The 14,039-nt window shown below is 39.9% G+C and overlaps 1 protein-coding gene across 1 annotated transcript; it reads left to right on the top strand.

The window, feature by feature from the left end:
• The first annotated feature begins 9,411 nt into the window (after positions 1–9,411).
• On the top strand, positions 9,412–13,686 carry gata6 (GATA binding protein 6). Its single transcript, XM_033982464.2, has 7 exons — positions 9,412–9,488; positions 9,957–10,840; positions 11,283–11,455; positions 11,995–12,120; positions 12,288–12,375; positions 12,460–12,551; positions 13,103–13,686. Exons 2-7 carry the CDS (start codon positions 10,012–10,014, stop codon positions 13,244–13,246), a joined length of 1,452 nt encoding a protein of 483 aa, XP_033838355.1. The 5' UTR covers positions 9,412–9,488; positions 9,957–10,011; the 3' UTR covers positions 13,247–13,686.
• The last annotated feature ends 353 nt before the right edge of the window (positions 13,687–14,039 follow it).

Here is a 14,039-nt window from a genome sequence, read left to right as displayed (position 1 = left end):
TCAGGATAAATGTTGCTGTTTTCAGGGTCTTAATAAATAGGTTTTGCAAATCATTATTCAAATGTTTTATCAAAATGAGTAAAATGTCCACATATGAGGACATTTGACTTACATAATTTTTTCTCAGAAACTACATAATGTAAAAAGATAATTCTTTGTATTTACACTCATCTGGTTCCAGTCAGCCCAAATAACAAAGAGAAATTGATAAAGTAGTAGTACTGTGGAATATTCTAGGCAAAGCAATAGAGAAAAGCAGGTGGCAAACATCCCACCAAAAAAATTTGTAGTACAAAACATCTAAAGAACAAGAAGAAAGGGTGCAATATGCAGGAGGTGCTAACAAGTTGATCAGGCCAGTATTCAAAAATAGAAAAAGTTAAATAAAGTAAGCCTGGATTCACATTATTCCAGAGTTGCAGTGAGCGCCTCCATCGACATTTGGATTGTATTATTTTGCATGGGGCTGCTGAGCTTGACCTCTGTTAAGTTCTGCACAGACTACAAAGCTGTTTTAAAGCCTCCAGAGAATCGGTGCAGTGCTGACTTGACATTGAGCGTTTTACACAAATAACCTACTTTACGTCATCTTTTAGCTGCAAAGCTTTTCTCAAATTCTCCATTGAAATGAATGGGATTCCCACTTAACCGGAAGCACCACTACAAAGAAAGCGCAGTTTAGTAGCACTTAGTGGCAAAAGGGGGAAGGGCAGAATAAGGTCAATAGTTAATAGTATTTACAAACACCCCATTGTGCTCAGACTCCACCAATATAATATAATTTTGCCGTTTGTCATAAAATCATAAAGCAAAGATGACTTGTTCCCATGAACACACAGGTTTACTACAACAGTGAAATTGAAGTAATACTTTTACAAGACGCAAAATAAGCCACTAGGGGGGAAGACCAGCCAATTAACCCTTTAACCACTGTGTTTAGTGTTAGCTTTATGCTGGACACCTGTTGGTATGTCAGGTGAGGAGAGCTCATGTAAAGCCCTAACAAGCCCTCCCAGTATTTGTTCTATCCCAGGATGAGGCCTGTAAAGTGGGCTGCAGGTGCTTGGGACAGGGGCGTAGTGTCTATGGGCCTGGTTAACCATTAACACAACCATATAAGGAGGTTACTCATTAGCGCCTCTCTGACCCCAGTCACAGGTGGGATGTCCAGGAGGCGTGTTCAATCTGGCCTATAGTAATACACAGGTGTGGCTTTTACAACGAGTAATGTACGTTCTCATCAAATTAAATGACCTATTGTCTCTATTCTAGTCAAGTCTTAGGAGATGCAGGCTTACACAGAATTTATGTTTTCAAGATATTTAATAAAACTGGTGTTTGAATAAATACAGTATAGATATTATAATGCCATACTGTCCAGGCAAAAAAACAAAACAAACAAAAAACATCTCTATGGAGAAGCAGGTTGTGAAATGTTTTACTGTTTTACTCATATTGAATGAACTAAGAAGTCTCAGTCTTGACTAAATTAGATCCCCAAGTCCAAACCATTGGATCATAACTAGATCTAGAATCAAACATGGTACCTGGATTTTATTTATTTACTTATTTATTGACCTTATTGACAAGGGACTGTAGATGTAAATTACCCCCAAGGCTAACTTTGGTACAATGCATCAAATTGAAACATTTATGTTCTAATTGTGCATGATCCCTTTTAAAATAATTAACTAAATATTAAAATTTAAATCTTGCTAGACCATGAGTTATCCAGGACTAAACCAGGACCAAACTAAGTCTACATCAGGACTAAACCGGGATTAAACCGGGACAAAACCATGCAAAACACAATCAGGAGAAAAACTAACCCAGAATTAAATCACTGGACAACTCTACACACCACCATTCCACTGCACCACAGCCCCCCAAGCCACACAGACTATAGTTTGCTGATCCTGACCCTCATTGTCCCATTTACTCTGTGCATTATAAAAAGTCCTGTACAGATCGCATTTGGTGAGACTATGGTCGAGGGGTAAAGTCTAAAGGTGTAACTGACAGTGAGGGATGACTCACTGCAGACATACATGTTTGCTTATAGAAAATGTCATGTACCCTAACAGTGCAATGAAAACCCATTAACTATAACAGTATATTACTACCATAAACTTTATGTATTTTGAGTTATCTGTGAATAATTACTGCCTTGCTTTAGGAACATTACATTACATTTTAAATACACATCTTTCATTTTGTTTCTGCAATCATTTTCTCCATGTCTTACCACAACTATTTTTACAGATATAAAATAAATGCAACATAAAGGTGGGCCTAATAGAAAAAATAAATGAATAAAAAAAAAAAATCCATCCATTCAATCCTATAGGTATAATTATAGGTCAGATCTGTGAAGCGGCAATACATTTAATGGTGTACTATGGAACATTTCAGATATTGAGATTAGAAAATGTCAGACCACACCTCCAGATAAGTTACATAGTGCATTTTTAATGTTATTAGCAGTGAAGAAATTATAACCATACCCCCCTTACATAATTCCTCCATCATTCATAAGCGGCTCTGGATGTGGACGTGACTGCAGCTGAGGGGAGGTGGGTCCACTCGGGCTAAAGTCAGTTCTGTCTGTGTGTTTCGTGGACTTTCTTTTGTTGCGGTCCACTGTTTAAGTCACAATAACAGCCTGACTGTACGTGCTGCTGATCGGCCTGATACTCCCTGAAAGACCAAACATTCGACACACAAACACGAATGCAAATGCGTGAGGACATAATGTACTGTATGAAATGCAAGTTTTATTCACTGTTCATCAAATAAATGTAAAAAAAACCCCAAAACAAAAAACATCTTGAGTGTTAAGACCGCAACACATCTCAAATCATAAAAGCTAGGAGCAACAAAAACAACTGGAGGCTTCTAGGTCACTAAATGGAGTTGCTTATTCTAGACTGTGGCACTTAAAATTGCATTGAAAATCAAAGCAGCTCATGGTCTTATTGCCATATTGTGAAATCAATGAAAATATAGTTAGATAATATAGTACCTCAGCCAAGGCAACAATTCATGTGCTTTATATTGCCTTTATGAGGTAACTAAAGCTAACTGTTGTTTCTGAAAGCCCCAACTTCATGACTGGTTGCAGCCACCTGTCAGTGACTTGGGAAAGTTTGCTGTTTTCACCTACCCCCTATACCTGTCACTTTTCTGTACTAACTTTTGCTTTATTAAAAACTTTGACTCTGGGTTATAAACGTAGGGTTCAAAAATGTTAATGCTACTGTGTAAAATAAAAATGTTTGCTACAGTGAAATGCCACTATGGAGAGGCGGGGTTTGTCAATTATGTATTTTTTCTGTATTTTACTACTACATTTTGGATCCATTTTGTAGTTTACAATGAACAACAAGTAAAATAATAATCTATGTATGTTTACTAAGTACTTGAGAAAAATCATGTTTTCTTTAAAAAGCCTCTCACTGAAATTCGTGCCTGTCTGTGTTCTGTGTTTCCATTTTCCACTCACTTGTGCCTCTCACATTGGTTACAGTGGAGCAGACGTGATTATGACACATTGTTCTGTGAGAGACTCCCTCCATGGGCAAATAAGCCGACCTGGGCTCTGCGTGGTACAGTACACAGCCAACGAAAAGCATAATACAACGCCACAGTTAGTGTGTTTGACGGCCAACTGATAAAACCATAATTGGTCCATGTTAAATGCATATGTTTTTCTGTCAAACAAAAGGACCTGGTCACGCCATAGAAACTGCAGCTCCGTGTTTTCATTGTCTGGCAACTGACTCAGGCCAAGAGTCGAGACACTGTTTAATGTGTGTGGAAGGCTAGTGCAGTATGTTTGTCTGCTTTAAGTGCAAGGTTGTGCGGTCACAGAAGGACAAAGCCAATGCAAAATCATGTCTAGGCTCCGTTTAGAGAAGTTCAAATCTTATCACGTCGCACAAGGGTTATTTGTTCTCCTGGGCTGGAGAGCTGTGGGCACATTTGAATGAGTTTTCTCCAACTGCAAAGAAACTGTATTCGCAGAAGGTCAAGGCCAGACTTTGGTGCGCTCAAAAAAGTTTTACACATTTTAACACAGTGTTGGCAGCGACCACGTTTAGTACTTTTGTGTGGACTGACAAAGTGTTTAATAAGAGCGGTTGTAGCCTACTCAGGTTTAAATTCATTTGATTAAAGCACGCATGCAAATTCCCTGAATAAGAACTGACATTGTAAGTTGTCTCTTTTCAAATGAATAATTTTTTTCTTCTTTTTTCACGCTGCCTTGCAAGACTCTCTGGATGAATAGCACAGTCAAAACAATGAAAACAAAAGGCCAGGTCAATAAGGGTTCAAACTTAACTTTTTTTTTTTTTTTTATCTGCAATTTTTGTACTAAACAAAGTGAATTTTCATAAATGAGATAGGATTCTTTCCATCACTGACAAATTCAACCTGCAAGATTTCATATGAACACAAAGACATGCATTATATCTATACCCCTTTGCAGCAGCAGATCCGCAGACCTTGACACATGAATACACTTTTGAGCCTGCTCCTCTCCCCTGGTGCCAGTCCCAAGGATCCATGCACACCTCCCCTCCCTCCCTCCCTCCCTCCTCCTCCTCCCCCTCTCTTCCTCCCTCCTCTGTCCCACCACACCGCCTGTCTCTGTCTGCCTCTGTCCTATCAGTGACGTCCTGCCGCACTCCAAGGCTGTTTTCTGTCCATACTATAACACCGCTGTGGGCTCTAAACAGCTGATTCAGGGAAAGAGCTTTGTCCCAGGCCCTAACCTTCAGGCCAAAAGACAAAACAGAGGCGCGCATGAGGCAGGCCACAGGATGGAGACAGCACGGGAACAATAACAAAGAGCTCCATGCATCTACAGCAGCAGAGATGAGGGGCACTTTCCACACAGCGCAGACCAGGGGTGAATGAGTCCAGTGAAGGTGAAGATTCAGTGTTAAGATGTGTTCCTGTTTCTATATGACATTATGGACAGTGCAAAACGTTCTAGCTCCATCTTGTTTTGGAACAGTACACATTTGCATTGACTAAAATAACAAAATAAAACCAAAAAACACAAACCAAACAGAGAGGCCTTCAAGTCATCCCGAACCTAAAGGTGAAGCTTGTGTGAAGGTTAAATGTGCTAAATAACTCACACATATTAAAAGATTTTAGAATATTTTTGAGAGGAAAGAAAGATCTCGAATAGAACGTTTTTCCAATATGTGGTAGTCGATCTCTTTACTGGCTCTTTACTGGCTCTTATATATCAGATTAATTGGGCAGCAGACATGAAAAGAGGTGTAGAACAAGGAGAGATATTCAAGAAACGAACTTAATCAGGATCAATCTCACAAAATCTAAATGTTCAGTGACACTTAACCCTACACCACTACAGTACAGTTGAACTTGAATGATATAAAACTGTGCTATTTGATCACCTAATCCACAGACCAGTAGTAAATGGGCTTCTGATGCACCAGAATAAACATTATAATTCATTAGGATTATTTTTTGGACCATTTGCAGTAATACACCAAACGTTCCTTATTCACTACAGACTCTTCCTCATTTCTTTTTCAAAATCTCACCATCGCTTGCTGAGTTTTCTAGGCCAACAGCTCAATCCACAAAATCCACGGTGGCAGTAGTCACAGTTTTGTTTTGGACAACACGTTTTTACAGTGTATTAGCAGGTACTGTGTGAAATGGCTCACTTCTGCGTCTTATCTTGTTTAGTGGATGAATGGGTTTTTAAACACTTAAGTTTATCTGACTGAGGGCTATTCGGAGGCGGCTCCTTTAAAGTGATAGGGCAGACTGAAGGGCTCCTGAGTTCCCCAAAACAGTCAGGTCTTTTCCTCATTATTCACAGGATAAATACATGACCAAGGCAGAGAATACAAAATACACAATGAACTTTCCACTACTGCATTTCCAGACATTATCAAGGTGTGAATCATGCCATAGTAATGCAAATACATGAACTACTAATGTGTCTTAAAACTATTAGCTTGTGTATTCCACCCACTCCAAAGAAGGACATTTGCTTAAACAGTGTATTGAAAATCAGGGGAATTAATTTTACAGGGAAATGAACATGTTGTTCTTTGACATTTATTACATTGCATATTATTATGTTGGATTGATTGATGGTGAAATAAAAATATTATATGGGGAAGTATTAATAAATTACTTTCAAGTATTAACTCAATATTAATAGTTCTTGGAATTGTGGTGACATTTCTGTAATAAATGACCTAAAATGCATTTGACTGTTCCCTGAATGTGTTGTGCTGGCTTTTTAAAAACAAATTATAATCTTATATGCTGACATCAAACAGCTATAGTCAAATATAAAGTCAAATATATTTAAATAATGTATACAGACTTGGGACTAAAGCACAAAAACTTCTGTATGTGTAGTGTTTATTTACGCACCCACTAGATTAACATATTAAGCCACATGTCATTTTGTTCTGGATACCATCTATAGTTCACTGTTCCTAATAGCGTGATGTTTTAGCCTGGCTTATTCTTCTCATATATCAAAAGCATGATTAAAAAAGTTCATGATATACTGACAGACAGTGGTTCAGACATATTAGATAATGTCTGGAGACTACAGCTTATATGGGCCCTTAATGTCTGTGTCACTATGATATGACATAATGGCACCAACGATAACTCTCACAAAACACAAATAATATTCAAAACACCAGATAAAAGTGGCTATAGCTACATCAGAGCCACTGTATTGAATAGTGATGGCCTAATTTGGGTTGAAAAAACAGCACAGACAGAACTGGCAGATGAATGGTGATGGTACAGGTCCAAAACGTCAAAGGTTAGTTTTACACCTGTTCCAAAGTGTTTAATCATCTACCACTCCGAATAGTCTGAGCTCACCAACTCCCAGCAGCCTTTGCAACAAACACTTAGCCTGATTAACTAAGAGTATGGCCTGTGTTATGGGAGTCTTTCACAAAGAGATAATAATTCTATTTTCTGTTAAATAAATGCAAATAGGTCAGTAGGTTTGAAATGCAATAGACAGCCAAGGATGGAGTTGTTTTCAATTGTGTTTGGGAATGTTTTTGCACATTCAGATTCACACTATAAGAAGCAATAATATTTGCTAAAAAATATTGCACATTATTATATTTTTAAAGGACAAAGGTTGGGGGTAAATGCCTATTACTGTAGGTCTTGCAATGTTCTTGTGGCAATTTCTTATGGCCTAATCTCTAAGAGTAGATATACGTCTGTTTATATAGGTATGTTCATGGATTCAACAGCAAAAATAATGTCAAATTAATCATAAACAGTGAAAATGTAATAATAGGACTATAAGCTGATTGCACTTTCAATCACAATTGTGACAAATCAGTTCTGTTGATATTTATCAGTGCTGTAAGAAACTGCCCATTAGGAATAAAATGAAGTCATTCCAACCCCATCATTTAACGCTGAGTCGTGGGAGCTCTGAGTTTTCCCCGCATTAACAATTATGCAGCAGTATTGATAATCAGGGCTTGCCTCGACTCGCTCTGGACCTATAATAAGATTGAAGTGTTAGAGATAATCATTATCAAGTCTGTACATAAGGCAGTGACACCTGGAGAGGGGTCGGCTATTAGACACAACTCAGGAAGACACAAACAACATCCCTGATAAAAGTGGGCTAATCGCACGCGGAGAGGAATGGGCTTTTACGCGTACGAGCAATGCGTAATTACGGGTTTAATAGTTGCAGAGGGTGTCATGTTGAGCTGAACCGCGGTGGCACAGACTGAATCCCACTAAAACGCCGTGTGATAAATGTAACTCGATTAGCGGCCTGAGACACGGGCCCAGAGCCTGACCGTCTCTGGATAATGTGGAGACAGGGCGGCGTCCTGCCACTTTTCCTCCCTGTGTCAGAGCCGCACACTTTGACATCACTACGAAAACACCTCATTCATCACGTGGAGGGGGTCCGCGCAAAAACAACACTGCTCTGTACAGTCTCTCCTCTGCTTGACCAGCGCCCCGGGACCGGCACAGGCCAAGGGTGCATCGGACGGTAGCGCGGGGGCCCGGATTGTCTATTTTAAACGTCACTCAAAACATTTATAGAATAGGCTAAACAAATGGATAAATATATGCCTCTATAAAACAATAATAATAATAAAAAAAATAATGATTTAAAAATAATTATTCAGCATTTTGATATTTGCATGTAGGCTGATTTATTATTAATATTAGCCTATTCTACCTTATCAAAATTTTTAAATAGCCCACCTTATCGGCAAGAAAAACTTAGGCTGTATAGCTTAGGTTAGCCTGGGCCCTCATGATTATAAATAACACATCAAACAAACGTGTAAATAGACGCCATTTAGAATACTTTTAGGTTAAAGTAGCCTAAATTATCGTAGGCATAAGTTGAAGAAAAAAAAAAAAAACCTCCAAACATCCAAGTAGGCCTATCCTAAATTGGGTCAACTTTATAACTTTATATTTGATCATTTTACACTATTCTTGCCACATTAATATAAGTGTTGAGCTCAGGCCTGTGGAGTGTTATAAACAGCTGTGAGTAAGCACGCGTCCGAGCAGCAGCCGTGAATAATGAATGATTCAATTTACACCTCTCACTTTTGATCACTTGGACGTTGTATATTGGGCCTGAGCGAATCATCCGCGGTCAAAGCCCCGGTGCTGAGGCCATTTCATCCTCCATACAGGCGTCTGACTTAAATAAACTAATTAACAAGGCCTTTGTTGATCACAATGAGGGAGGAGAATAAACAAAGCGACCATGGTCCAGCAATAGTCAACATAAAGACAAACCCAGATATACCAAAGCAGAGGAACAGATAATCCATGCACTCACTATATTAATGTTTTCAAATAATTATATGACCAGTTGAAGTCAAGAGAAAATATTGCCTATGGACCTGTCACGCAGTAATTAAATAATTCAAATTGGAGCCTTATGACATTTCAAAAAGCGTACTAAAGCTTTTGTGTTGCTCCATATAATTAATGTTAGATTTAAACTTTATGATCTTTATTTAAATTAAGACTTAACCAGTTGTCGGCTTTTTTGGCAGCCCACATGTCAACTTTACTGATCTCCTTTTCAATTTGCCACGTTGATCATCAGACAGGGCTAAACATTGCAAAGGACTTGCACACTACCAAGTATTTTCTTAAACAGATTAAAAATGAAATTAAAAATGAAATGCAAATGATCTTTCAGTTCAAGACCTGATCAAGAGGCGAAGCGCTGCGTGATTGATCGGAGGAGTTCACAGGCTGGCACCCCCACCGTGTCTCGAGCGCACAGGACGCACGCGATTGGTCAGCCCCGTGCAGCCGCCGCCACCATAAGCACCTCCTCTCATAAACCCCGTCAGAGCGCACGCACTTAACTTTTCCCATTAGTCCCAGGACAAGCAACGGATCGCAGTTACCAACCTTCTGTGCAACTTATGGCAGAAGTTTAGCAGGTAAGTGCTTGAAAAATCTACAGTATAGCTTCCCTTTTCTCTGTCTTTACCGGGATGCACGGAACATGACTGTAGCGCGCCTCCGTGGACAGTCTCATTCGGAGTATTGTTTTATCGCCTTGTTAAGCCAGCCTCTCGCTCTTATCTGTTTAGGGTCTTATCAAACGGTTATCTCATTGCTGTGAAGACATATTGCGTTTTGTTTCCTATCTCTACATGTGTGTATGTGTGCGTGCATTGGTGTGTGCTGTTATGTGGGAGGACAGTGATTTGACACGGATGGATCCAGTGCCTCTTAAGGGCGCCTGATAGGAGCTATGGCGATCAGTGCGCTGGACTAACACACAGCGGACGATAATGGCTTGAAATCAGTGATCTGATGTTAGTTTTTAGCTTTTAGTAGTGTAGGTATGTTCAAAGTCAGCTGATCGTCTTTTCTTCTGTAAAACTGGATCTCTCCCGTTGCAGGGTGGAGTACTCCCTGAATATTACTTAACCTCTCCGAGTTTGGAAATATTCCTGGATGGACCTGGCCGATAACAGCTGGTCCATGGTTAAGCGCGAAGTGTCCAGCAGCCCTGGATCTCCGGCTGAGAGCTACCTGTCCGGTGACAGGAGAGACGGCCCCGCGGCGGAAGAGCTCCGATCCGCCGTGTCACAAAGCGAGCTGGACGCGCTGGGCCACAGGCGACACTCCTACGTCCACTTTGGACACCACAACAACGGGCTGGGCGCGTCCGAGGACATGCCCCTGTTTACGGACTTAGACCAGGGCAGCAAACTGGTGTTGTCCGGGAGCACGCACAAAACGGGCCTCTTGGTGGACCCCAGTGAAATGTACCAGACACTGGCCATCGCAGCAGCGCAAACGCCCACCGGATACGAGTCCTCCTCTGGGGGCTACAGCATGCACTCCAGCCCAAACTCCCCTGTGTACGTGCCCAGCTCTCGCGTGGGGCCCATGATCCCTAACCTGTCGTACCTCCAAGCCAGTGGCACTCAGCCCAGCCACGTGTCCAGCCACTCGGTATGGTCCCAGTCCGCACCCGAGAGCCCTTCATACAGCACGAGTAGCCCACACGCGGCCAACCGTTTCCACTATCCCCCCAGCCCGCCGATGAGCAATGGCACGTCCCGAGACACGGCCTATAGTAACACTCTGAACATGGGCAGCAGGGACCAATACAGTCTGTCTCGGAGCCTCAGCGGGACTTACCCCAGCCCGTACTCCCCGTATGTGACCCCGCAGCTGTCCCAGCTCCCCTCGCCCTGGACGAGTGGGCCCTTCGACAACACCATGCTACACACGCTGCAAAGCAGAGGCGCACCCCTCATCCGAGGCCCTAATGGAGGTGAGTCTCACCGAATCCCACAAAGTTCCTTTATTAGGCTCTGCTACAGCAAATTAATTAATCTTTGCTTAATAATGTGGATAATCCTGAGAAATTTCACGGCACTATGAAATATTAAAGTTTCAAATTAAGTCAGTTTAGTTCAATTCTAAAATGATGTTTACTTTTTGTCCTACCAAATAATTAGTCTAATTTATGGTATCTTGAATAAGATGGATATTAACCTTGATTATATCTTTAAATTGTATGACAAAATATTGACAAATAAAGAAAAAAAAAATCCCTCATTAAAAGTGGTTACATTTGTGCGTTTCTGTTGTTTTTTGTTGAGTTCACAATTTGGAAAAAATATGTTACGTTACGTTATTGGCTTGTAGCTCATATTCATTTTCTTTCATTATATTTTATTTTATTTATTTTATTTTATTATTTTTTTTACCAGTGTCCGACCTCTTGGATGACATGGGCGAGAGTCGGGAGTGTGTCAACTGTGGGTCCATCTCCACACCGCTCTGGAGGCGCGACGGCACCGGGCACTTTCTGTGCAACGCCTGCGGCCTCTACAGCAAAATGAACGGCCTGAGCCGGCCGCTCATCAAACCACAGAAAAGGACGGTGAGTGACAGACAGTTTGGATATTATTAATCATTAAGATCTGTGGACTGTCACTGTACAACATATATGAACCGATATTGTAGCCTAGGTTTTTGGCATTGGAAACCCAGTTTCATACACTTGATTCAGTAACAAACTCCGCAAAAATATAAAAAATAATACAGTATCTTTACATCCTATTGCATATTTGTATAATGTTAACGGCTCTCTTTTAAACGTTTATGTATAACCTGTATAAATTCATGTGCAATTGGCTACCTTTACGCACGCATTACGCACTGCGTTTAAACACATTTTTATTAGTAAAATGAGAACTACTCATATTTTTACCCATAAAGGACATGTGTAAAGGCCATACTGAACACAAACCAAGAGGTACCTTGTTTATATTGGGAAATAGGGTTAAAATGCCCCCATTGTGGTGATATTAGCGAAGTGGTTTTGGAACAAAGCGTCACGTTGACCTGTCAGTATTACTTCCTGACGTAAAGTACTGCTGAATAATCCCAGTAATGGTTGTATGTTGTTTTATGTCACAGTCTACGTCCAGAAGAATCGGCCTGTCCTGCGCAAACTGCCAAACGAGCACTACTACTTTGTGGCGCAGAAACGCGGAGGGCGAACCAGTGTGCAACGCGTGTGGCCTCTACACCAAATTACACGGGGTAAGTAGGCCTACTATCATAGAGCATTTAAATAACAATAAATAAATAAATACATAAATAAAGGATTTGTAAACCATGTATTTAACAGTTTACACAAATTAGTTCTGTGTTTAGTTTAATATTTGAACTGTGTGCAATATAATTAATTTTGATGTCAAACTTCACAGGTTCCTCGACCACTTGCAATGAAAAAAGAGGGAATCCAGACTAGAAAAAGAAAACCCAAAACTCTAAATAAATCCAAAGGCTCCTCTGGTGAGTCAGGATTAAGTATTTTAAATAGGAGTGTCTTTATTAAATGTAATGAATCAAAGTCTAAATTGTAAACTCTTTTTCTAGGAAACAATAATAACACCGTCTCCATGACTCCCACTTCCACGTCTTCATCCAACTCTGAGGACTGCTCCAAAACCAGCTCTCCCACGACACAGGTGATTCTGACTTTTATTCAAAGATTACATTACACCTTAGAATATTGTGGGAAAATATACAGTAAATTTACAAAAATATATTCACAGAATTTGTAACTGAAGTGTCATCAAAATCATGACGTATTTCATACCTACACTTGACTTATCCGTGATCATCTTTGGAAAAGTGTCTCAATATTTATCACATATATTTTTCCTAAACAATAAAAATGATGTTACATTTTTGCTTAATTTAAGAGTGTAATATCTGGCCTGACTTGACTTCAATTAATCAAGAAAACAAATCCTTACAACATGATAACATAAAAACAATCGTAAAACATTCCTACTGCATTCCTACTGTTGTAATCTCTTCACACCATGGTCAAAATTTCTAAATGAAATATAATGACATATCATTTTTAATACATTTTTGACCAATGACTAAAGCTACTACAAAAGCAGTAGCTCAAAAATACAATAAATCTTAAGAAATAAACACACACTCTGTGTTGCATTGTCAATTTATTAAAAATAATGTAATAATGTAATTCCCCTCTTCTCTCAACTAGGTCAGCTCTTCTGTCCTGTCCAGTTCAGCGGAGGGCACTGTGTCATCGGTGAAGTATTCGGGACAGGACGCCCTGTACACCAGTCTATCCCAGGACGTCTCCTCAGTCCGGAGTGATGCGTGGTGCCCTATGGCTTTGGCCTGACCCCCCTCCCCCAAAATTAAGACTTTAATCCCTGGTCCAAGCACACTGTCATTCGGAAATATCCCGGAGCATTACTTGTTTCCTTGTTTGGAAGTGCCTGACTTTCCCTTCAAGTGCGGAATACCCAACTTCCAGATTTGGGGAATTTGGCCAAAATGATCAACATTGTTTTTTGCTGTGGACATCGCTTCTGGAGGCACTGGTATTTCTCCTCACACCTCTCTTCACACCTTTTCACATTGTACATAAGGGATTTTTTTCTCTTGGATAAAGACAGTGCCGTTTTAAGCACATCTTTATGGACAAGTTATGCTACTTTCCCCACAACTGGAATCATGCAAAGACGACTTTTACAAATCAAAAAGGATAAAAAGAAATATATTTATGAATCTTCCATTGTTGGCTCTGATTGTTAATAAAGATATCATTTTAGAGTAGAACCTCCTTTGTGTTTCTTTAAAAGGCGATTGTAGTAATGTGCTCATGAAAGCTCTTACTGGTTCAAACAGGGTATAAATTACATAATTTTTTATAAATTATTTTCTTTCAAATAATCAAATTCCCCTGCCTTTACTATAACTGGCATTATGGTACTACCATTCTTTGGCATGTAAAGCAGTTGCCTGGCTTATTTGAACAACCCATAATAAATAACCTTTTTGTTACAAAGAGGACTGTTGCACTACGGGAACCTGTATACTTGCTTAGACAATGCAAACATCATTATTTTAAACAGTGGAGGATTGATCTATTGTGACTGGATTAACTAACCAAAGGTGAAAAAACAAATAAA

This window comes from Periophthalmus magnuspinnatus, chromosome 17 (assembly GCF_009829125.3).
Source record: "Periophthalmus magnuspinnatus isolate fPerMag1 chromosome 17, fPerMag1.2.pri, whole genome shotgun sequence".
NCBI lineage: Eukaryota > Metazoa > Chordata > Actinopteri > Gobiiformes > Gobiidae > Periophthalmus > Periophthalmus magnuspinnatus.
This window is presented reverse-complemented; position numbering and strand designations above follow the sequence as displayed.

What these genes read in the sequence shown, in the direction of transcription:
- gata6 (XM_033982464.2), top strand. Translation starts at nt 10,012, where the DNA reads ATGGACCTGGCCGATAACAGCTGGTCCATGGTTAAGCGCGAAGTGTCC. An exon ending in TCAAACCACAGAAAAGGACG is followed by an intron (nt 11,456 to 11,994) that starts GTGAGTGACAGA and finishes TTTATGTCACAG; the next exon opens with TCTACGTCCAGAAGAATCGG. An exon ending in CCAGCTCTCCCACGACACAG is followed by an intron (nt 12,552 to 13,102) that starts GTGATTCTGACT and finishes TCTCTCAACTAG; the next exon opens with GTCAGCTCTTCTGTCCTGTC.